This window comes from Rana temporaria, chromosome 3, assembly GCF_905171775.1.
Source record: "Rana temporaria chromosome 3, aRanTem1.1, whole genome shotgun sequence".
NCBI lineage: Eukaryota > Metazoa > Chordata > Amphibia > Anura > Ranidae > Rana > Rana temporaria.
The window spans coordinates 59975450-60001731 of NC_053491.1; the positions used below are offsets into that span (position 1 = coordinate 59975450).

At 41.6% G+C, this 26282-nt stretch overlaps 1 protein-coding gene across 1 annotated transcript; it reads right to left on the minus strand.

Moving 5' to 3' along the window:
• Positions 1 to 1138: 1138 nt before the first annotated feature.
• Positions 1139 to 23787, minus strand: DUT (deoxyuridine triphosphatase). The gene is made up of 6 exons (XM_040342653.1): positions 23366 to 23787; positions 19026 to 19117; positions 14153 to 14197; positions 9534 to 9608; positions 3365 to 3435; positions 1139 to 1296 (listed from the first exon to the last, which is right to left on the minus strand). Exons 1-6 carry the CDS (start codon positions 23527 to 23529, stop codon positions 1246 to 1248), a joined length of 498 nt encoding a protein of 165 aa, XP_040198587.1. The 5' UTR covers positions 23530 to 23787; the 3' UTR covers positions 1139 to 1245.
• Positions 23788 to 26282: the final 2495 nt, after the last annotated feature.

The following is a 26282-nucleotide window of genomic DNA, read 5'->3' on the forward strand; positions in this document are numbered from 1 at the left end:
ATACTTGAGGGGGATAGGATTTCAATTTACAAATACCGTAATGGTGACCCCACAATAGGGATAAAACTTTTTTGTGGAAGGGAGTTTAACAAGACATGTGGCCACTCATTAAAATTAGAAGAAAAGGAGGTTTAACCTTAAACTACGTAGAGGGTTCTTTACTGTAAGAGCGGCAAGGACATGGAATTCCCTTCCACAGGAAGTGGTCTCAGCGGGGAGCATCGATAGTTTTAAGAAACTATTAGATAAGCACCTGAACTACCACAACATACAGGGATATACAGGGTGGGCCATTTATATGGATACACCTTAATAAAATGGGAATGGTTGGTGATATTAACTTCCTGTTTGTGGCACATTAGTATATGTAAGGGGGAAAACTTTTCAAGATGGGTGGTGACCATGGCAGCCATTTTAAAGTCGGCCATTTTGAATCCAACTTTTGTTTTTGGTGTATCCATATAAATGGCCCACCCTGTATAATCACACACATAGGTTGGACCTTATGGACTTGTGTCTTTTTTTCAACCATCACCTGCATCATTTCAGTGTAGAAGTCAGTGGGAATGCTATGGCATGTGACAGACGTATATATGTTTGACAAACTGACCTCTGCTTCATGTTACACAACCTTTAAAATGTACATGGCAAAAAAAACCCCTGAAGAGCCTTGAAATGGACACAAGAAATTAGGCTTACTTTAAGAGACCCTATCAACGTGATAAAATGCAGGTAAATGCACAGCAAATAAAGTATTTTAAATGCTTACTTGCAGCATTTCCCTTCCTATAAAATTATTTTGTTCAGGTCTCGGACTCTAGAGTCCTTGCTAAAAAGGTATATTATAAGGATAGAAACCAAAAAAAAAAAAAATTAAAGGATTGTGTACCAACACTTGACACAGACATTTTATCAAAAGTGCGTGCCATTTCAAACCTTTTAAACAGTTTTGGAATTCCCTAAAGACAATTTTGCTTATTAAAAACACTTACGCAAAAATATGTTGGCTCCGTTGTTACAAATGGTATTAAAAGCATGACAGCACTGCAGCAAATTATTCTCTGTATTTGCCATGATGTATGGTACATTTGTGTTTGTTGTTGGGTTGGTGTTTAAGGGATTTAAAGTGAAAAGAACATAAGCAAAAAAACAAAAACCTTTATTTCCTTAAAGGGGTAACAAAAAAAAAGTCATCATCATGAATTGACAATATGTACAGCTAATACCATAACAGCAGATTTCATTTTAACCAGTTGATCCAAAGCCACCAGCACCTCGCTCTGTCACATCCAGAGTCTAAAAAATTAAACAGAATATGAGATAAGGACTTTAATATCAAAAATGTAAAGGAAACAGTAGGAAAAAAATAAAATAATGTCTGTAGTTTATTCTGCGTTTAACTATGTCACCCTTCGCAGTGTAGCTTCACCTACAGACACAGTAGAAATTAAATGGTAGTCACAATCACTGGAAAAAAGGCAAAAAAAAAAAAGCCAGCCATTTTCATGGCAACAAACTATGTGTAAAGTGTCCACCCTGTGTGGTTGTGAAATACAGGATTCTCATCTGAAATTGAATAATATTTCAGTTTTAATACCCAGACCTTTCAGTGCAACAGGAAGCCCAACTGGCTGTACCCCGACTGCCAGTATCTACAGACAAGATGTACAAGTACAGCGACTTGCAAAAAATTAAGACCCCTTGAACTTTTCTACAATTGGTTATGTTACAACCCCAAAATGTTTTATTTTATTAGGATCCTATGTGATAGACCAAACACAAAGTGGCACATATTTGTGAAGTGGAAAGAAAATTATAAAATGGTTCAATTTTTTTTACAATTATGTGAAAAGTGTGGCGTGCACACTTGGCGTGTATTCAGCGCCCCTGAGTCAATACTTTGTAAAACCACCTGTCACTGCAATTACTGCTGAAAGTCCTTTTGGGGGGGGGGGGGGGGGGTCTCTACCAGCTTTTCACATCTAGAGGGGGACATTTTCTTCTTTGCACAAAAGCTCAAGTTCTGTCAGATTGGATGGAGAGTGTCTGAACAGCAATTTAAGTCTTGCCACAGATTCTCCCGTGGATTTAGGCCTGGACTTTGACTGGGAAATTCTAACAAATGAATATACTTTGATCTAAACCATTTCATTGCAGCGCTGGATCTATGGATATGGTTTATTTTCCTGCTGGAAAGTGAACCTCCGCCCCAGTCTCAAGTCTTTTGCAGAATAACATGTTTTCTTCCAAGATTGCCCTGGATTTGGCTCCATCCATCAACTCTGAGCAGCTTTCCTGCTTAAAGCGGTAGTAAACACGTAGATTATTATATTAACTTTTTTGGTTGCAACATGACAAAATGTGGAAAATGTCAAGGGGTATGAATACTTTTTCAAGTCACTGCACTTTATCTGCATGGACAGATGCAACACAGACAGTTTAAAGTGGTTTTAAATACACACCTGGGTGCCGCTCTCTCCCAATACTTACCCGAGCCCCATCTGGATCCAGCAATGTGAATGAGAGCAGCGGCTTTCCCGGGGGTCTCTCCACATTGGCTTACATGACAGAGGGAGCCATTGGCTCCTGCCAATCGGAGCCAATGAGTAGAAAGCAGTGGGGTGGTTCCAAACCACACTGTGTGCGAATGGACAATGTCCATTAACAGGAGCTGGGGAGCGAGCCTGCTCCCAAAGCAAGAGACTTGCTATTGGGCGCACTCAGCAGGGGGGTGGGTGTAACCACCAGCAGGAGACCCAAAAAGAAGAGGATTAGAGCTGCTCTGTGCAAAACCATTGCACAGAGTATGAAAGGATAACATGCTTGAGTTTTTTTTTTTTTTTTTTTACCTTTAGAATCACTTTACAGTGGTTACTTCATCAAAACGCTTTAAAATATATGGCTATGCCCATCAGCCTCCACTGTCTTGCAAGCAAGTAGAAGTGCACAATTGGGGCACACAACATGGAAACATTTTGGCTTCAAACTAACTTGGGAGTGGTATTCTCATACTGGCATTTGTCTTCTGCCCATTTGCCAATGCTCCATTGTTGCTTCCATGGTGCCTTCAGAGAAGCCCAGAAGAGACTGTGGATGGGCGCTATTGGCTCAAGCAGTTATACAGGGGATATTGCATAACACAGAAATAGATGCAACCCACTAAATGCGTCTGAAATGGGTCACATGAAACACACAGGTTGAATAAAGTAGGCCTTGCAATTTTAGTATTGTAGTTTCATAATATTTGAGTAATTCTGTACTATAAAACATTTAAAACAAAAAAGGAAGCGATCTACTGGCCTACATACCCTGTTTTTTCACACAATAGTCTGCATTTCTTGAAGGGTGAAATAAAGTAACTCACCTTAACCTCCTCCAGCTCAGGGTACAGAATTCGTTCACAGATCAACTGAGCTACTCGATCACCTTTATTAACTTAAAAAAAAAGAGAAAATGAATAGCTTTAGCCATTAAAAAACACACAAAGTAAAACTAGAAATATTTGCTCAGATACATTAGTTACATACCGACTAAAAATTTGATTCTCGCTTCACTGTCTTTTCTGAACAGCTATAAAAAGACATTTCTAAATTCATACTTTTTTTTTTTTTTTTTTTTTAGCAGTGTCCTATTTAATTTTGCTTGCCGACAATATCCTTGTCCTGACTACATACAATATTCCTGCGTGCTGCCCGGATAATTACTATTGTTACCAAGCACATCCCTGCCCGCTACCTGGACCAATGCTCTCTGTGGACACTAAAACCACAGGTAATTTATTTTTACTTTCCTGGTTTGTTATGCTGGCCATACACAGGCCAAATGATCTTTCTTTCGAATATCTTAGCCAAGAATTTTTGTTCGTATTTCGCACCGTCAGTGGGGTGCAGCAACAGCCGATTTTCGTGCGGCCATCGAAATTTTAAAATCCAGCAGGTTGGATATTTTTTGAAAAAACAAAACAATTTTCTAAACAATGATGGGAGAATCGTGCAAGAAATGTAATCAAAAAAGAAATGCGCATGTGAAAGAAAAGAAGAAGATTCCCGGAAAGAAAGAAGGATTCCCAGAGACAAAAATCATTTTCTATAGGAACATGAGGTGAAATTGAAGGTTTGGTCTATCGAATTTTGAAATCAATGGTGGCACCATCGGATCACAAAACGCACAAATCATCAGAAGAAAGATCTTTCAAAATTTTACCCGTGTATGAGCAGCATTAGTGTCTCGAAATGAGATGGGCCATCAGTACATCAGGTGTGATCAATTTTCAAATTCTCCCATCATTGATTAGACAACTTTCACAAAGACCAAATATACACAGATTTAGGGTATTTTTACCAAAGATATGAAGCATTTATAAAATATGACTTTTTTTTGTTCATAAAAACAAATTTTATGACAGAAACCAAGAAAAGGTTTAATAAAAATATATTGAACAAAAAAAAAAAAAAAAAGAAACCAAGAAAAGGGAATCTTTACACATTTGGGGTCCATTTATAGCAGGAAAAAAAAAATAGTGATTAAATACCACAAAAAGAAAGCTCTATTTGTATGAAAAAAAAAAAAAAAAAAAAAAAAATCATATGGGTACAGTATTGCATGACTGAGTAACTGTCAAAGTGTGAGCAATAAAAGCTGAAAAATTGCCTGTGCAGGAAGGAGGTGAAAGTACCCAGTATTTAAGTGGTTTAACTATATCAAGTAGCACAGTAATATGCTTAGCGCCACTGATATTTGAGGGGGATCAATAAGTGATCAATTTGAAATACCCAACCTAGCTGAGCTGTCTGCCTAAATTACCCACCTACATTGAGCCCATAACCTAAAAACTTTAAAGTGGTTGTTAACCCACTACCAATACTCCCATCCTCTCTGTACCATTATAATAAGTGTCCCTGTCTCTTCCTGAAGAAGAGACATATGTCACGAAACATGTAGAGGATCACGTCTGGACCAACATCTCCTCCGCACCCCCCCCCCCCCCATATATACCAATGGGGTTTGTTTCCTCCCTCTGAACAATTGTAATTGTGTGTAACAATTCTCTGTCCTGCAGTACAGAATACATTTTTTATTATTGTCTTTTCTTACATTTATATATTTTTATATCTACCTTGTCTAAATCCCTGGGTACCGAAAAAATCCACAACACAATTGATGCTGTGGGGCAGAACTCTGGAGTAGCCCCGGACATTCCCCTCTCCATTTTCCAAATCCTAAAGGATGGTGGTACCCGCCCTTACCTTTTTTACATTCTCATTCTGAGGCAATATCCCACATTTATGAAAATAAATGATGATGGCAATGGAATAGGGTTATCCAGTTCATGCAAAGTGAAGCAAGAACTGTATTACAATTTATTTTTTCATTACCCAGGAGAGCAAAATAAATCCTTCGAAAACCTCGCTGATTACAAATGATAAAATGCCAGCTTTACCATTATAATTTGACCATATGCAGATATTGTGAGCTGTACAAACATATCTAAATCCAAGAACAAGAACTGAATGTTTTGCCGCTTACTATTCCTTAGATGCAGTGGTGCAATTTAATTTTCCTTTTAGCCCAGATTCACACTGGGTACGATTTGAGATGCGATTTCACATGTCAAATCGCATCTCAAATCGGCGGCATTTGCACCGTCCTAATCGGTGCGACGCCGCATCGATTTCAAAAAGTAGTTCCTGCACTACTTTTTGCGATTTCGGGCCACGATTTACATTGACATCTGTGCAGAAACCTGCACAGATGTCTCTTAAATCGCAGCCGAAATCGGGACTGCCAGCGGGAGTGAAATCTTGCGAGTTCAGCTGAACTTGCACGGTTTCACTCCCGCAGCCCAGTGTGAACCTGGGCTTAGCAATGTTTTCTTTATTTTAACCTGGCGATTCTGCCAGGAACAACATTACTGCATCTAGAAGGAGCAACAGTCAATCTAGGTAAAGTGCGTTTCTCAGATGGGAATGAATAGGAGGTGGAGAGTTCCCTAGAGAGGATCCTCATTACCCATGTCCAATCTTGTATTAGTGGAAGGGGTGTATCAATATTTCTAGGAAAGTGTGAAGTAGGCATCCAGGTCTGGGGGGTAAGAAATTGGTGATCCAGGGTCTCCAAATTTTTTCGTAATTGGCTACTTTATCCAGTATAACTGCCTCAGTTTTGGCATGGATCATGGCCAATATGCATAATGAAGAGGACTTCCATGGTTTGCTTAGCTGCTGTAGTGACAGAGTAAGAGTTTAAGCTGACGGAATGTTAAAGCCTGTGGTTTACTATTGAGGAGTGCAACTGCAGGGTCAGGTAGCAGGGGTGAAGCAAATACCTCTATGCAGAAAATATGAACTTTTTGGCATTCCCACCATATGTGTACATGGGTGCCTGGTGTGTTACAGCCTCAGAAGCAATTTAGGGAGTAACTGGGAAGGAATTTGGCTATCCTGGTAAGGACCAGGTAGCATCTAGTGAGCACCTTGCAGTTGGTCTCGAGAGCCACAATGTTCAGAGAGGCAGGATTTAGTAGCCTGCCAGATTTGTGACCAGTCTGCCGTGTCTAGAGTGAGGTTAAGGTTCCTCTCCCATTTTTCGACGCAAGACATGGGGTCGTTGTTGGGTATGCTTGTAGTTGAGCGTATAGATCTGAGATAAGTCCTAGTCTGTGAGGGTCAGTTTTACAGGCTCTTTCAAAAGGTTGTGAAGCTTGGGTAGGGGGAATATTTTGAGAGAAGAAGTGCTTGAGTTGGAGATGTCTAAAGAGTTTTGCTGGAGGAACGTTATGTGTTTCACAAAGCGTCGGTAAAGGTGTGATGGTTTGCGAGGTAAAGTAGTGATGGGCTCAGATTGGACCAAGCAGAAAAAAAAAAAAAAAAAAAAAAAAAAAAAAAAAAGGATAGCGCAGACCAGGCCGGGTAGAAAGATTGGTTGTGGAGGAAGGAGAAGATTACGAGAGGATTGGAGGCCAAAACATATTTTAAGTCTGCCCCATATGGTTAGACTGTGTCTAGTAACAGGGTTAGTGATGGATCAACGTTGCAGTGGTGCTAGCTGTGGAAAGAGGGTAGCATGGCATTTGGCCTTAGTAGCATGGCATTTGGAGAGTTGTGGAGTAGTAGTATTTTGTGAAGTTGGGCATGCCAAGTCCCCCCAATACAGGAAGCAGACTGGTTTGGGCAGATGAGGTTTGATTTTATTCCAGATGCAATTCCAAGTATAGACATTTTAACAAACGTAATTCTACCAATCCATGCCAGAGGTGGGGTAGCCCACTTGGACATGAAATTGGTAGGGTGGAGCAGCATGGGGGGGTAGTTGGTGGCATTAAAGGTCAGCTGTAAACTTAATACCTAGGTATGAGATGTGGGATGCTGCCCATGGGAATGGAAGAATTTCCCCCAGTTAGGCCTGTCGGCTGGGTGGTAAGGAGATATTTAAGGCGGTCGATTTTAGGGTAAAAAGTTTTATATCCAGGTCGAGTATTGAAATTGGCCTATAGTTGGAGTCATCCATGTTAGGTTTGGGCATCATCGAGATCAATGCTGTAAGGGTTTTCTGTATGAAAGGAATGGCCTTGAAGTAGAGAGTTAAGGGCCTCCACCAAGTTGTTGAAAAGCAATCAGGGCCCAGGTGTTTGTGTGATTTTCATGGCCTGTTGGAGCGCTTCGGTTGTGATGGGTTTCTTTAGTGATACTTTGTGAGAGGGAGAAAGGGTAGGGAGGCGAATAGTATCAAGGTCATCTATGCAAGATTGGTCAGAGGTGTGAGGGCTTTTGTACCCAAGAGTTGAAGAAAGGTAGGAGGGTAGCTAAAGTGGGAAGAGAATGTATGAGCTTAGTTTGGAGGGGTGCTACAGAGGTGCTGTCCGATTGGAGGTAGTACGGCATCACACCCTCCAATGTGTACCCCCAAAACTATTACCAACCAAGGACCAAGTGAGTAACAGTGAGCAGTCCCCGGAACTGCAAATGCCTATAACTAAATGCTAAAGAAAAAAAACAAATTCTCAACCAAGTAGGATTTAGTGGTTCCAGACATATTGTAGGTACATCTCCATTATCAAGTACATGCTCACTTACAAGGTGGTTAAGTTGGAGACCCATCTGTTCTAGCGCGTTGTGTGGTGAAGGAAGGTGACGTACAGGTGGGATCTCAGTGGGGATAAGGATGTTGAAGTAAAAATGGTAAAGTCAGCATCTAGAAACACTGCAGTAGGTAAAGGCTAGCATTATGCAACCTAGGAAATTGGTAGATGCATCATATTACGAGTCCAACATGGAATATACAGTTTTAAACTTTTGATGAGGGTCTGGTCCCCTCCGGCCTTCTGACGGGTTTGGTGTTAGAGATGTTGTCGATCCCTGGTGTTCCTGTGAGAGCATAGGGGCCAAGAGTGGGACAGTCGGATTAGCCTCATACTAGGGAATGGGGATTGGCACACCATGGGTAGACGCTTACCATAGTCAGTCGTTTAAGGAATTCGAGATGTTAAACAGGTCAGGTAGAGAATGACAGAACAAACTTACTGGGCAAGGGGTGTCACGCTATGTAGGCTAGAAGAGCAAGGTGTGGTGGAATTAGAGACCCATAATTGATCCTTGGGTCCCTGAGCTAATCAGTCCATGGAGTCTTCTGGGGCAGGCCCCGGGAGGTAAAGTGGCCTCTTGTGGACACCAGTTTGGTATTGACGATCCTGGGAGTCTTGAGCTTTCTTTAGGGAAGTGGAGGCCACCCAGCATCTGGATATCTGAGGTGGCCTCGTGGGAGCAAGCTGGAGATCTGCCATCTTTTGCAGAGATGAGATAAAAAAAAAAAAAAAAAAAAAAAAAAGGGGGGGGGGGCTCCATGTCTTTTGCATGGTTGTGTGTGAAAATGTCTAGGTCCTCCACTCTGTTCCAGGACTGTGGTTCACCTGCCCACCTCATGGTTCAGCTTTTCAGTTATTGTCTGAGGTATTCTTGAGAGCATGCCATCTAGGTCAGTTGTGTTCCATCATGCTGCAGGGAGCCTTGTCGCTTTCTGCAAGTACAGCTAGTGATGTGTGACTGACTTGGAGGTATGCGGCTGCGCCATCTCAGGAGGAGCCAGCGCTTCTTTGATGGATTTAGGCTTAGTTTTCGGTTTGGCCCTGTTGAAGACCATTGCAGTACTGTCCGGCGGGTCTAGCGCAGTGATGGTGAACCTTGGCACCCCAGATGTTTTGGAACTACATTTCCCATGATGCTCATGCACTCTACAGTGTAGTTGAGCATCATGGGAAATGTAGTTCCAAAAAATCTGGGGTGCCAAGGTTGGCTATTGCTGGTCTAGGGAGTGTGTGGAGGATGCTGTTCGGTTCGTGGGCATCAGTAAATGGGCCATTTACAGCCGTTTTAGTCCCTGTAGAATCAGACATGTCTGCCTCGAGTGGCTCCACCACAAAAAAATAAAAATAAAAAACACACTTTTCAATAGAAGCTTTTGGCCTCTGGTTTGTAAGTCTTGCATTAGTATGCAATACTAAATAATAAGGTTCTTGAACACGGAATAAAACTACATACCTTGAAAGGGTTCGCTGGCAAAATTAAACAACACCACCCCAACATTTCCTCTGTAGTCTTCATCAATAACTCCAGCTAAATGTAAAGGGAAGCATAAGAGTTAAATTAAAATGTGGAATGCACTACGATGAATAATGAGAGAAAATGCATCACTAAGAAAACACACCCAGAGTAAAATATAATCTCCTTGGAGGAAAAAAGTGCTCCTCACAACAGGAGGCCCAGACATTTATGCTGAATTGCCTTTGCGATGCAGAATGACATTTTGCATTGTGTAATATGGGTGGAAAGCCTGTTGCAGCCATCAGTGGAAAAAAGTCACATTGGTGCTGGCAGGTTAATTTGATGGCCCTTAGAAGCAAGCAACTTCTGTGTCAGTCTCTTGGCTCTAAAAGCCAACTACGCCTTCCAGCTGTGGAAGAGCACAATGTTGTATTGTGCTTATTTCTATAGAGTATTCAAAATCTTTGGAAAACAAAATATTTCAAGACTAGCAGAGAAAAAAAAAAAAGAAACAAACACACACACAATTTGTTTGCATTTTATTTCATGAGCTCAGCTGTTCCCTGCAGCACCGATATAAGAAAAGTATATGTAAAGGAGAGTCACAATTTCAAGCCACTAATTACTTTAAGAGGTTCAGTCTTTGCAGAAAAAGCCAGCCCAGTGCTGCTCCACATTCTCCAAACGGACACGGACAATGGGCAAACTGGCGTAGTGACTCATTACATGGCAGCAGAGTCATACAGTCACAGACCCTCCAGAAACTAAGAAACTTAATTATGACTAAAGCACAGGCTGGCATCCCAGTTGGCAGGATTTTTTTTTCTGTATGTATTCGTGTTGGTTCTGCATACAAGAAATTAGTAAATCATTTAAAGCTCCAGGCAAAAAGCTTAAAGACATGAAATACAAGGAGTAGACAAAAAATAAAAAAATTCACATGCAAAACACCAGTATAAGGCTTCATTTACATGGACGTTTTTACAGCCACTTTTTTTACCCTTTTTTACAGCTTAAAAAACGCCTGTCCATGTTTTGTTCTTTATTTTTTTTTTTGAGCTGGAGCTCAAAAACGCTGCGGTAGCGTTTAACGTCTGGCGTTTTTACAGCTCTAATGCTGGAGCTTCAGAACGCACTGGTCCTGTTTTTTTTTTTTGCAGCTTAAAAACAGCTCAGCTATCTACAGCTCAAAAACGTCATGGTGGGCATGAGGCCATAGACTAACATGGAGAGCCGTTTTTAAGCTGCAAAAAACGCTCAGAAAAGTGGCTGTAAAAACGTCCATGGAAATGAAGCCTTATAGGGGAAATAAATCCACTTTTAGTAAACACATACATTAATAAATCCACCTGCCATGTTAAATATATACATTCCTCCTTGTCCCAGTGATGCTTACCGAGGGGCCCTGCCTGGTACCTCACAGGCTTTTTTTTTTTTACCAACGTTACTGCCGACTCTTCCTCTAGTGTGCTGTGACCCTATTAATTCCTATAGGCGAGCTGTATACCAGCTATCCTGCAGAAGACAGCTCTCTCTCAGGAATGAATAGAACTGAGCCACATTCAGAGGAGGAGCTAGCAAAGATGTTCTTGATAATAAAGGCTGTACAGTGCCGTCCAGGACACACAATGGAGATTGCTGGCACAGGGAGGAAGGCAAGTATTTAACGCGGTAGGCTGCTTTCAGGTGGCGCCAGGTTAAGAACAAGTTCACCATTTTATTTGAGTAGGGCACACTGCAATTAATAAAAAGATGCACTTATACTTTTCTCTCTTCTTGATCTATATTCTCCGATTGCATGCCAGTGTATTGCATGCACATGGGTCAATAGGGTTGGCCAGAAGCAGTGGGGTGTTTGTTTTTTTCACCCTATTGCTTATTCTGCTCCAAGGTATTAAAATGTTCCAACTTTAGAACGGCTTTTACCACTTAAGCCCCAGACCATTTGGCTGGCCAAAGACTAGGCCACTTTTTGAGATTTGGCACTGCGTTGCTTTAACTGACAACTGCGCGGTCGTGCGACGTGGCTCCTAAACAAAATTGACATCCACAAATAGAGCTTTCTTTTAGTGGTATCTGATCACCTCTGCGTTTTTTATTCTAAAAATTAAAAGAAAAAAAATCTCAATAAGCGTATATTGATTGGTTTGCGCAAAAGTTATAGCGTCTACAAAATAGGGGATAGTTATATGGCATTTTATTTTTTTACTAGTAATGGCGGCGATCTGCCATTTTTATCGTGATTATGACTTTATGGCAGACACTTGACACACTTTTGGGACCATTGTCATTTACAGCGATCAGTGATATTAAAATGCACCAATTACTGTGAAAATGAGACTGGCAGTGAAAAAGTTAACCACTAGGTGGCAATGAAGGGGTCAAGTGTGTCCGAGGGAGTGATTCTAACTGTTAGAGGGAGGAGCTACAAGTGACGTCAGCGATCACAGGGAACAGTAGATCTCTGACATGTCACTAGGCAGAACAGGGGAATGCCCTGCTTACAAAGGCAACGCCTGTTCTGCCTTTGCCGACCGCAAACGCGGACTGCTTGGGAACATAGAGTTCCCGGGACCCACTCACGAGTCGTCGAGCGCACCCGCTGGGCACAAAATCCTGCAAGAGAAAGGCATAATAAGCTAGTATGCATAGCATACTAGCTCATTATGTGGCACTTACCTGAAATCAAAGTCGATGAAGTGCTTCTCGTTCGCCGCTATGTCCCCTCGCAGATTCTTCCTGGTATTGCCGCTCCGATTGGCCGAAGCAACGATGACGTCACTCCCACGCATGCGCGCGGGACCGGCAGATCCCCACGCATGCGTGGGAATATGGCATTAACCCACATAATGCCATTAAGAAAAACGGCACGCTCAGTGCGCCTGCACCGTAGACATCGGTGCCTGTCATTATTGTAAATACCTCCTAAACCGTGTAGGTTTAGGAGGTATTTCTTGCACCTACAGGTAAGCCTTAATCTAGGCTTACCTGTAGGTGCAAGTTGTGTGGTTGGGTTTACAACCTTTTTAAGTGCCGCATATGGACTTTTATACATTTTATGTTTGCTGATCAACAAAATTGTGCTAGCTGCTTTATTCACTTTATCATATTTAGTAGCGCAGATATTGACTTTTCTTTTTTTATATTTTTCAGCCAATGAAGTATGGTCATTTTTTCTATATCAAATACCCCAGTTTTTCTGTCAAGTATATATGTTTACCAAATTTCTTTAATAATGCAATATAGTCATGGACGGTGCATCATTTGAAAGTTTTGAAATTAATAACTTATGACCTATTCCAGATTTTTTATTTTCCCCCTATCCATTGTAATCTGATTCCTGCACATGCTTCATTTAAAGTCCCGCTCTCTCTCTCTCTTTCTTTTGAAGTATGGTCATATTTTGTGTATGCAGCAATAGCCGTGAAGAGACTGTTGCCCATGGAAAAAAGTCTGTTATGGTCAGACACGCCAACTGAACAGCTCAATCACACTTTTAACCACTTTAACCCCTGGAGGATTTGGCTGCCCAATGACCGGGCCATTTTTGCGATTCGGCACTGCGTTGCTTTAACTGACAATTGTTTGGTCATGCGACGTGGCTCGCAAACAAAAGAGACTTCATTTTTTCCCCCACAAACATAGCTTCCTTTTGGTGGCATTTGATCACCTCTGCATTTTTGTGCGCTATATACAAAAAATAAAAAGCGGCAATTAAAAAAAAAAATAAAAAAAAAAGAAGAGATAGAGAATATAATATATAAAAATGTTCCTCAGTTTAGGCCGATACGTATTCTACATATTTGTTACAAAAAAATAAAAATAAATTGCAATAAGTATTAATTGTAGATGCTATAACTTTTGCGCACACCAAAATAGGGGATAGTTTTATGGCATTTTTATTACATTTTTTACTATAAATGGCAGCGATCTTTATTGTGACGGCGACATTATGGCGGACACTTGATGCTATTTTGGGACCATTCACATTTATACAGCAATCAGTGCTATAAAAAAATGCACCAGCGATTACTATATAAATGTAACTGTTAGAGAAGGGGTTAACCACTAGGGGGCTAGGAAGGGTCCAAGTGTGCCCTAGGGAGTGATTATAACTGAGGGCGGGGCTTACTGTGACACGACACCGATCACTGCTCCCGATTAGAGGGAGCAGACGATCAGTGTCCTGTCACTATGCAGAACAGGGAAATGCCTGGTTTACACAGGCATCCCCCTGTTCTGCCTCTGTCACCCAATCGCAGGACACCAGCAGGCATAGCGTCCGCTGCAGGCACTCTAGTAATAGGTGGTGTTATAACTGAGGTTCTTTTGTTTGCCAGTGTCCCATTCTCCTGTAGGCAGCGGTATAACCCAAACATGCAAGACTTCCTGTGTCCTCAATGAACAAGAATCAACTTCTAAAGGGCAACATTGTTTTTTGGTCAAACAAACTTTAATTTATGACCATGGTATCTTCCAATCAGATCTAAATGCAGCTTCCTTCCTGTGCTCAGCACTAGCTAAACAAGGTTTGGATACTTCACTGGAAAAAAAAGGGATTTCAAAACAATTACAATGGCAGATTCTACATTTTTTATCGACTTAAAGTTACATACCTCCAACATCAATGAAGTGCTTGGCAGCTAAACCAGATCGTGGAGCTGAGTTGGGAGAAAAAACTAATAAATAAAAACACCTGCTTAAAGCAATTCTCACAGCATATATGGCTTAAGTTTAAATTGACATGAAACCAAAAAAATAAAAAAAGGAGGGGGTGGGGGGGAGGAGAACAGCGTACCTTTACACAAAAAAAAAAGGGGGGGAGTGAAATCGAGACTTGTTTTACCAAATACAGGCGGTGCCCGGGTTACAAACAAGATAGGGTCTGTAGGTTTGTTCTCAAGTTGAATCTGTTTTTAAGTCGGAACAGGTATATTTTTTAAGTGTAGCTCCAGGGAAAAAAAAAAAAAAAAAAAGCAGCTTTTTTTGCTAGCATATGGAAGGGTTATCACCCCTGGAATGGTTATCACCCCTGTAATATTTGTTTTTCTGTCTGTGCCCCTGATCAGAAGATTTCACCTCACTTTGTCCTAATGACAATTGGATTTAGAAAATTTGGGGTTGTTGTGGAAACACAGATTGGTGTTAAAGCATCAGAGGAGACACCTTTCCCCATAATAACTCTTACAGGAGTGAATTTCCCTTCCTAGGAGAAGATTTCCTCTATATATATATATATATATATATATTTATATATATATATATATATTTATATATATATATATATATATATATATATATATATATATATATATATATATATATATATATATATGTCTGTGTGTGTGTGCGTGTGTGCGTGTGTGTGTGTGTGTGTGTGTGTGTGTGTGTGTGTGTGTGTGTGTGTGTAAAATATAAAAATCATACATGCCAACATTACTTAAAAAAAAAAAAAAAAAAGTGCACTTTATGGTGGGAATGGATTGGTAGGGGTTAATAATGAGATATGAAATAGAATAAGGTGGAGTAGTAAAAAAACAAAATGGAATATAATCTAATGCTAGGCCAAACGATTTTTTGACCCCATTATCTATTCGCCTGTGTCTACATACAGGGAGTGGTTGAACACAGCATACCATCTTGTATGTGCAGCACTATATAGAGACCATAAAGGCTAAATCCAGTCACCGGTATATGCAGATATAATAATACACATCGATCAATGGAGTGGATGAGGCAGAAGAGGATCAATTAAATAATTCTTCTTAATTAGTCATCCCAAAATAACACTCATTTCTTTATGCATGTTATTAACCATTCAACATATTGCGATACTTTATAAATGTAAAATAGAAGTCACGCTGAGATGCAGCTTTGAAATCATGCGATTTCAGGTAAAGTTGCACAATTTCAAAGTTGGTTCTCGCTACTGCACTGGGGTATGATTGTATGTGCAGTTTACCCATAGTTTTAGGCAGGGATCGACAAATCCCGGGCGCCAGGTAGCCCTGACCTTAACCCAATAGAACACTTTGGGAAGAGTAGAAGCTCTTATAGCTGCAAAGGGCGGGCAAACTCAATATTGAATCCTACAGACTAAAACTGGGATGCCAATAAAGTTAAAGTGTGTGTAAAAAAAATGTATTTTTTTTTGTGTGAGCTGGTGCCATCTGGTGGTGAGCCGTTGGCATTACAAGTTATTACCACCAGATGTGAGCTTAAACAGCAATTCTAATGTAATTTTTCACTATTTTCACTGCCATCTTCTTCCCTCTAATTAGAACCCCCAAACATTATATATATTTTTTATCCTAACACCCTAGAGAATAAAATGGCGATCGTTGCAATACTTTCTGTCATGCCGTATTTGCGCAGCGGTCTTACAAGCGCACTTTTTTGGGAAAAAATTACACTTTTTTTAATTAAAAAATAAAACAGTAAAGTTATCCCCATTTTTTTTAATATTCTGAAAGATAATGTTACGCCGAGTAAATTCATACCCAACATGTCACGCTTCAAAATTGCGTTTGAACACCGTTTACATATGCGGGCGCTACTTACGTATGTGTTCGCTTCTGCGCGCAAGCTCGTCGGGACGGGGTGCGTTTTCTGGCTCCTAACTTTTTTAGCTGGCTCCTAGATTCCAAGCAAATTTGTCAACCCCTGGTTTTAGGTGCCCCCCCCCCCCCCATTAAAGTCTATTAAACTGTTTTCATGAATGCAAATTTCATCTTTGATGCACATTCAGAAAACACACAGTCCAATATAATTCATCAGGAGCACACCTAAAACTGCAGGTAAATCACGCATACAATCACACTTGTGGTTTTCCTGACAAACACAGAAGTGCACAGTCCTTTGGTAGACGTGTAGTGGTGCCGTTGTTGGTTAAAGCCACCCTCACATCTGCTAACGCACACATTTTCACACACACACCAAAACACACAGTGTGGTTTGGTGCAAAACATTTTTAGAAAAGGGTCATGAACCACTACCCCACATGTGTGCACCCACTACTCTCAGGTTGCTGCAGTGTAACACTAAGTACTATTATAATGCATGCCACAAACATTACAGACCTTACACCCCTATTTGTCTGATCGCCGGGTGGGGGTGCTGTTAGGGGCGGAATAGGGGTTGGGTGTGGCAACTGGTGGCGAGTAACCCTTGAGGCCTGGCTAGTAGCTCAGGACTTGACATTTTGAGGTATGTATGTATGTATGTATGTATGTATGTATGTATGTATGTATGTATGTATGTATGTATGTATGTATGTATATATATATATATATATATATATATATATATATATACGCGCATCTGTTTTTTGTTCCACTATTATTGTTTTTACAACATTCATTATGGATGTTCACAAAATAGCACAGCAAATACACACATTTGAGGTTTTGTTTAGTCCCAATTTAGGCTCCATGCACACTGGAGCTGATAATGCAGTTTGGGCGTTTTTTTTTTCAAAGCTCATAAACTCCACTCTACGTTAGCCTATGGGTCCATGCACACTTTGACGTTTTACAGCTTTAACCACTTGCTTACTGGGCACATATACCCCCCTCCTGCCTAGGTGAAATTTTAGCTTTCGGCACTGCATCGCTTTAACTAACAATTGCGCGGTCGTGCGACGTGGCTCCCAAACAAAATTGACGTCCTTTTTTCCCCACAAGTAGAGCTTTCTTTTGGTGGTATTTGATCGCCTGTGCGGTTTTTATTTTTTGCGCTATAAACAAAAAAGTGAGACAATTTTGAAAAAAAATACAACATTTTTTACTTCTTGCTATAATAAATATCTCAAATTTAAAAAAAAAATTTTTTTTTTTTCTCAGTTTAGGCCGATACGTATTCTTCTACATATTTTTGGAAAAAAAAAAAAAAAAAAAAAAAAAAATCGCAATAAGCGACTGGTTTGCGCAAAAGTTATAGCGCTTACAAAATAGGGGACAGAATTATTATTTTTTAATTATTTTTTTTTTTTACTAGAAATGGCGGCGATCTGCGATTTTTAATGGGACTGCGACGTTATGGCGGACACATCGGACACATTTTTGGCGCCATTCACATTTATACTGCGATCAGTGCTATAAATATGCACTAATTACAGTATAAATGTGACTGGCATTGAAGGGGTTAACACTAGGGGGTGAGGAAGGGGTTAAATGTGTGTCCTATATAGTGTTCTAACTGTAGGTGGAGGGGGGGGTGACTGATCTGTGTCTCTATGTACAAGAGACACAGATCGGTCTCCTCTCCAGAGACACCACCGCTGTCTCTGTGTAAAACGGCAATGAGAGATGATCTCATATGTTTACATATGAGATCATCTCTCATTGGCCGCACAGATCGCATCGCAAACGGCCACTCTGATTGGCCGTTCGCGGCAATCTGTAATTGGCTGTGTCCGAGGGACACGGCCAACACAGATTTTCCCCGCAGCGCGCTCTGGAGCGCGCGCGGGGACCGCCCTAAGGGGCGGACGTCAATTGACGGCAGTTTGGAGATTGGGATCCGCACTGTAGCCGTCAATTGACGGCAGGCGGATCCCAAGTGGCTAAAGGGGTTGCAAAGGTAAAAAAAGTTTCCCTAAATAGCTTCCTCTACTTACCTCATCCTTCCATTTTGCATTTAAATGTCCTTATTTCTTCTGAGAAATCCTCACTTCCTGTTCTTCTGTCCAACTACGTAATGCAAGGCTTTCTCCCTGGGGGGGGGGAGGGGGCCAGCAGGAGTGTCAGGACGCCCACTAACACACAGCTCCTTTATCTGCAAAGTAGAGAGCGTCCTGACTTGCCTGCTCGCCACTTCAAGAGGCTTTCTCCACACCAGGAAGAAAGCCTTGCATTACTGTGTGGAGTTGCAGACATTTAAAAGCAAAATGGAAGGATGAGGTAAGTGAAGGAGGACTGCATTAAGGTAAAGGAGGCTTTTTAGGGGGGGGGGGGTGTACCTTTACAACCCCTTTAATGAGCAGTGGAGTTTATGGGCTTTTTTTCTGAATGCCTGAAAATCGTGTTCAAAGTGAAGTTGTTGCGGCAAAAAACGCAAAACGCCTCTCTGAAAGAAATGGCATTTAACTTGGAGGTTTCTAAAATCACAAAGGGGTTATAATATGTGATCATTTTACCTGAAGTGTTCAGGAAACCTGCCTGCTCAATAGACTGACTGTGCACCATCACTCTGCCAAGATTTTTCATGTGCTCTCCTCCTTATATAGCACTTCCTTTTCACCCCTCGGTACCAAAACCGCAAGCATTTTACAGTTTAATGCAATTTGAATCTCTGTATAACCTACTGCTTGTCTTGATATCTGCTGTGTAGGGGGTAAAAGGCTAATAAAGATATTTTAAGCATTGTAGCACTGTAAGATACTTTAAAATTGAATATATAACTGGCTTAAATTTAGATGAGAATGTCACTTTACATATTTTTTTTTTTATTCCATAAGAATGTCACTTTACATATTATCCACCGACTCACCAACTCGTCCATAGCATCCACTTGGAACACAGATCTGGATGTCCGTTTTGACAATAGCTTTGTCATGTGGAGCAATTGTATATTCATAAGCACTGCAGTGTGGAGAGAACACAAATGTGAGTAACCTGGGCAATATTTAATCACTTAAGTTTTATGGTACAATATATTTCACAGGATTTTAAGCTCTTTATCCCTTTCCTGCAGACCACATGCAGTTATGTGGCCTCACTAAACTGGGTATTTACCCGTGAGGGCACATATCATGCCTGCCAGCAGAGACCAGGCTCTCAATCATTAGTACAGGACCCGGGATAACCTGATCAATGCGATAGTCAGAGGATATCACAGTGATCAGTCACTGCACAGGCCACCCCCTGTGTTTACTTCCACTTCTGAAAAAGAGAGAAAAATACATTGTATCTTTCTTTGCTGAAAATGTATATAAAATAAAAATAAAAGTGTGTAAAATAAATAAAAAACACATATAAATTAAAAAGCTAAATCAAGGTCAATGTTGCGGTCAAGGACAGGGTAGGTAGACTTTGGGAAGCTTTTTAGTTTTTAAATTAGTATCAATGTCAGTGTGTTTTATGAAGGATAAGAAAATATGTTTTTTTTAACATATAATTGTTTATTCGACTTATTAAAACTGTAGTTTAAACGCTTTTGCTTAACCGCTCAGGTCGGCGCGGCTGCGCAAGATCACGTAACTATACGTCATCTCGCGAATCAGCCAATAGGGGCACCCCCGCTCACCCCTGGTTCCGACACGCGTGCCCGGCGGGCACGATCACCACCTGGCAACCGCGATCGCTCGTTACAGAGCGAGAACTGGGAGCTGTGTGTGTAAACACACAGCTCCCGGTCCTGTCAGGGGGAGAAATGACTGATCGTCTGTTCATACAATGCATGAACAGCGATCAGTCATTTCCCCTAGTCAGTCCACCCCCCCTACAGTTAGAACACACAGGGAACATAATTAACCCCTTCCTCGGCCCCTAGTGTTAACCCCTTCCCTGCCAGTGGCATTTTTATAGTAATAAATGCATTTTTATAGCACTGATCACTATAAAAATGCCAATGGTCCCAAAAATGTGAAAAAAAAAAAAAATTATAATATATATATCTGCCATTACTAGTAAAACAAAAATATTAATAAAAATGGCATAAAACTATCCCCTATTTTGTAGACATTATAACTTTTGCAAAAACAAAATCAATAAATGCTTATTGCGATATTTTTAATAAAAATTATGTAGAAGAATACGTAATCGGCCTAATATATATTTTTGGGGGATATTTATTAGCAAAAAGTAAAAAAATATTCCTTTTTTTTTCAAAATTGCCACTCTATTTTTGTTTAAAGCACAAAAAATAAAAACTGTAGAGATGATCAAATACCACCAAAAGAAAACTCCATTTGTGGAAAAAAAAAAAAAAAAGGCCAATTTTGTTTGGGAGCCACGTCGCACTTGTCAGTTAAAGCGACGCAGTACCGAATCGCAAAAAAGTAGCCCGGACATTGATCAGCCATATGGTCCGGGGCTGAAGTGGTAAAAAAAACACCACGCACACATGAAAAATGCATCCATTTAAATTCTATGTATCTGCACACTGGTCTGTGGCACTCCTGTTGTGTTAAAAAATTCCACTTTCTGCATTTTAGGTCGGTTACGAATCGCAATCCCTCATTCAAATGCATTGAAAAAAGAGGCAAATACGCATCAAAAATGCACCTGTGTATCTTTGATGCAGCTTTTTAGTTGCGTGACCTATGAAAAATGCAGTAAAATTTTACTTTTTTCTGCAGCCATTATCTTCAATAGTTTTGGGCAGCTGATATATCAGGGCAATGGGTACAGGAGAATTTTATATGGGTTACGTTGGGCTTGGTTCACACTAAACAAATTCACAAACCGATTCATGTGAACTGATTGCACAGTGTATGTCAAGTTAACAACACCCCACAGTTTGCAAGATGCAGCGCATGGGTATGAACACATGTGATCAGATTCTGTCAGGAACAAAAAAAAAAAAAGGGGGGGGGGGGGGGAGTTTGTTCCGAATGAGAGGCGCATTCAGCCGCTATACAGTTTGTATGCCTGTAATTTGCATCACACGTGACCTGCACAGCAATGCAGTGCTAAGTAAAATGTGAGGTCTGGCATCACACCAGTGTGAACTGGCCCTAAAACCGCCATTTAGCACAAGCCGCTTTTAACCACTTCCATACAGGGCACGTATACACCTTCCTGCCCAAGCCAAATTTCAGCTTTCAGCACTGTCGCACTTTAAATGGCAATTGCGCGGTCATGCTACACTATACCCAAACAAAATTGGCGTCCTTTTTTTCCCACAAATAGAGCTTTCTTTTGGTGGTATTTGATCAACTCTGCGATTTTTTGTTTTTGCGCAACAACTAAAAAAAGACTGAAAATTTTGAAAAAAAATACATTTTTATTTTTTTCTGTTAAATTTTTTGTAAATAAGTTTTCTCTTTCAATTACGGGCACTGATATGGCGGCACTGATGGGCACCGATGAGATGGCACTGATGGACATCAATGAGGTAGTACTGACGGGCACAGATGAGGTGGCACTGATTGGCGGCGCTTGTATGCGGCACTGATGGGCACACATAGGCGGCACTGATGGGCACTGATAGGTGGGCACTGGGCATGGATGGGCACTGATGGACACTGTAGGGTGGCACTGATGGACACTGGGGTGGTACTGATTAACCTATGTTGCCAGTCAGTGCCCATTTGTGGGCACTGATTGGCATCTTTTTTTTTTTTAATGCTTTTTTTTTTTTTTTTTGATCTGCCCTTCCCTGGTGGTCCAGGGTGGGCTTCCCTGGTGGTCCATGTGGCGATCCGAGGGGGGGCTGCGCTGATAAACAATCAGCGCGAACCCCCCCCTGTCAGGAGAGCCGCCGATCGGCTCTCCTCTACTCGCGTCTATCAGACGCGAGTGAGGAAGAGCCGTCAACGGCTCTTCCTGTTTACATCGTGATCAGCCGTGATTCGACACGGCTGATCACGTGGTAAACAGTCTCCGTGAGAGACTCTTTACCGAGATCAGTGTTGCGGGGTGTCAGACTGACACCCCGCAACAACGATCGCCGCGATGCGCGCCCACGGGGGCGCGCAGCGGCTCAGAATCCTGAGGACGTCATATGACGTCCGGTCAGGATTCTACAACCACTTTGCCGACGTCAATCCGTCATTGGCGGGCGGCAAGTGGTTAAAGTGTACTTTAACACTTTCACTGCCATATCTCTGTGCAATTTTTTGGGGGGGTTCTGGTCAGGTGTGATCAGTCTGGACACCCCGAGACAGAACTGTTTTCCCCACAAAACACCCAAGTTCCATTAAGGCCAAACGCATGGTACTGCAGTGCCGCGATTCAGAGTTCCCATTCACACTTACACATTCTGGAAATGTGCGTTGTGCTTGCGGTGCCCTAAACACAGCTAGCAGACGCACATACAGTACAAAAAAACTTGCAAGAATCACCACAGTTAAAATAAAAAAGGTGCAGCAGCTACTTTGGGGCACGAAGGGCAGTCAGTTTACATGAATTAGCTGCCCTCTACTGTAATGCAAGGATATGCAATTAGCGGACCTCCAGCTGCTGCAGAGCTACAAGTCCCATGAGGCAAAGCAAGACTGACAGCCACAAGCACGACACCCAGAGGCACGATGATACACTACAGCAGAGATATGCAATTAGCGGACCTCCAGCTGCTGCAAAACTACAAATCCCATCAAGCCTCTGGCTGTCAGAGTCTTGCTATGCCTCATGGGACTTGTAGTTCTGCAACAGCTGCAAGTCCGCTAATTGCATATCCCTGCTGTAGTGTATCAAATGTACAGGAATCCCCCACACACACAATATGATGCAGGTGTACACAGATTGGGTGCCGGACATTGTTTTTGCAACCTGATGAACAATGTGAATAGGCGGCAGGCATAGGTGTGCGCACAGGGTGTTCCAGGGCACACCCTAATCACCCCATGTGGTGATTTCCAATACTTAGACCACTGATATTTCAATATATATATATATATATATATATATATATATATATATATATATATATATATATACATATACATACACACACACACACACACACACACACACACACACACACACACACACACACATACATATATATATATATATATACACACTTTGAAATGTGCAAAGAAAAAAAAATAGCAGGGACACACATAATAATATGAATGTGCTGATCCTGATAATAAATGAATATAAAGTCCTCCTGGGAGATGACATATATTATATAGACATGTCCTGTATAGAGGTCCCATTTACCTGTACAGGTCGTACCCCGCCGCCTGGGCGGACCCCCGGGTCGGGGTGGTAGCATTCTCGGACAGCTTGGCGAAGCGCAGCACCGGCCGCCTCCTGTCATTTACATTGCTGCATTCTTCTTTAGATCGTTTGGCGGGAGAGGACGACACCGGAGCGAGTGGCATGATGGAGAAGAGATACAGTCAGTTCTGAGAATCCCGCTAAAAACGTCTCCACCAATAGCAGAACAATCACGTGATCCTAACACGCCCCCCCCTACAATTAGGCTATGCCGCGCGGGCTACAACAAAATGGCCGCAGCGGGGACACGTCTGATACTACCGCTATTCTCCCATGTATACCCGACGACTGTTCTGTTACAAATGTACACGTCAATGTCATAGCAACTGTAATGTTACATTTCTAAAGTGAAATATTAGTCTAGCGAGACGTCCCCCCCTAATCCCAGCGAGCGCTACTAGTTCCTCAGCGGGTACATATGTCCATACCTCGCCCATGTGGAAAGCGCCACCACGCTGCCCTCCGGTACGTGTGACACAGCCGGTCCCGGAGGGCGCACAGGACACTCACTGCCTTGGCCTGCATGACCGAATCCCGTGATTAAGCCACGGAGCCGCTCTGACCCACCACAAGCCTCCTATAGGACAGAGGATGTTACTAGAGCACCGTTCACAAGTGTCCCCCGAATCCCTGTGCCCGTCTCCTCAGTTCCTCACTGATTTTTATGATGTAAATAACTCAATATAAATGGTATAGTTAAAGCTGGACTTTTGTATTTTTTTTTTTTTTTGTGAAATAAAGTTGTGTTATAGATGAAAGTTCTGTGATATTTTTTACTTTAAATTGCACTAAGATCCAAATGTTCAGGGCAAGCTTTAGGGGTATACATACACCCCCTCCTTCAAGATCCAAGCGGGTACACCCCAAAAACTTGTTCTGAAAATTTGGATGTTAGTACAAATTAAACAAAAAATATCACACACTATGCTCAATTGTTTATGTTGCAAGTGCACTAATATGGCCGACCAGCGCACGGCGTTATACGTTGGCACAATGGCACAGCTGTGCAAAGGGACGTACCTGTATGTCCCCTTTAAATCTCAGCTTAGTGGGCCTGCCGCGTAGTCCGGGATCATGTCACGGAGCGGCAGAACGGGGAGATGCCTATGTAAACAATGTAAATGTTGTGCCTAGTGACAGGACAGTGATCTACTGCTCCCTGTCATCAGGAGCAGTGATCAGTGTCGTGTCAGTTGTAGCCAAGCCCCCTCACAGTTAGAATAACTCCCTAGGACACACTTAACCCCTTCCCCGCCCTAGTGGTTAACCCCCTGCCAGTGTCATTTACACAGTAATCAGTGCATTTTTATAGTACCGATCGCTGTATAAATGACAATGGTCCCAAAATAGTGTCCGATGTGTCTGCCATAATGTCATAGTCATGATAAAAATCGCAAATCACCACCATTCTTATTAAAAAAATATATATATATATATATATATATAAAAAAGAAATGCCATAAATCTATCCCCTATTTTAAAAACGCTATAACAATATACGCTTAGTGCAATTTTTTTTACCGAGAATATGTAGAAGAATACGTATCGGCCTAAACTGAGAAAGACATTTGTTTTTTTTTCATATATTTTTGGGGGATATTTATTATAACAAATAGTAAAAAATATTGATTTTTTTAAAAAATTGTCACTCTTTTTTTGTTTACAGCGCAAAAAATAAAAACCGCAGAGATGATCAAAAACAACCACAAGAAAAGCTCTATCTGTGGGGAAAAAAGGACATCAATTTTGTTTGGGAGCCACGTCGCACGACCGTGCAATTGTCAGTAAAATTGACGCAGTGCCGAATCACAAAAAGTGCTCTGGTCTGGAAGGGGTAAATTCTTCTGGGGCTGAAGTGGTTAAGGATGAGTTCAGGCATGTTCGCAAACCCGCATGTGCATAGCCCGCCAGGAAGTCGGTACTGTGGAACGCTAATCACAAGCAGTGATTCATTGTTCGGATGCATGGCTGCAGAGATCAGGAAATGTCTCACTGCCTGTGGTTAGCGCTCCGCAGTACCGACACTACCTGGCGGGCTTTGCACACGCGGTTTGCGAACACGCCTGAGCTCATCCTTAAAGGGGTTGTAAAGGAATTTTTTTCATAATAAGCATCTTTTACCTGCAGACATTCCTCTTTTCACTTCCTCATTGTTCGTTTTTGCTCAGAAGTTGCTCTATTTCTTCTCTGTTCTGTTCACTTCCTGCTTGTCTGATTGTTACTCACCACCGTGATGGGAGGCTTTACTTCAGTGGTCACTTTACTCCTGGGAACGACATCTGTGCGGCAGGACACTCTCTACATGATAGAAACTTCAAGGAGGTGTGAGCTCCTCAATGCCTCTTATCAGTTTGGTTCCCCTTCTCTGCACTTTCTCCATTTTCCTTTTTATGAACGTGTGCCCAAAACTGAACTACATATTCCAGATGATATCTTACTAATGATTTGTACAGGGACAAAACTCTCTCTCTCACTTCCAGTCACCAGTATGAGAGAGTGAGGGCGATAACACCAAATTTTAAGGACTTTGTAATACTAAAGAGTCACATGATACCAGGGAGGGAAAATGGCGAATTTGGCCCAATTTGAAAATTTTCACTTGGGGGTGTACTCACTTTTGTTGCCAGCGGTTTAGAAATTAATGGCTGTGTTGTTATTTTGATGGGATACCAAATTTACACTGTTATACAAGCTGTGCACTCACTACTTTACATTGTACCAAAGTGTCATTTCTTCAGTGTTGTCACATGAAAAGATAGAATAAAATATTTTGAAAATGTGAGGGGTGTACTCACTTTTGTGAGATACTAGATATACTGCACTGTGATTGGGGGAAGTCTGTTCTACAATGATGAGA

Coding starts and splice junctions, on each gene's coding strand:
- DUT (XM_040342653.1), bottom strand. CDS start 23,529: ATGCCACTCGCTCCGGTGTCGTCCTCTCCCGCCAAACGATCTAAAGAA. Junction 14,198..19,025: donor TGGATGCTATGGACGAGTTG/GTGAGTCGGTGG, acceptor CTCCCAACTCAG/CTCCACGATCTGGTTTAGCT. Junction 1,297..3,364: donor CTGAGCTGGAGGAGGTTAAG/GTGAGTTACTTT, acceptor TTAATTTTTTAG/ACTCTGGATGTGACAGAGCG.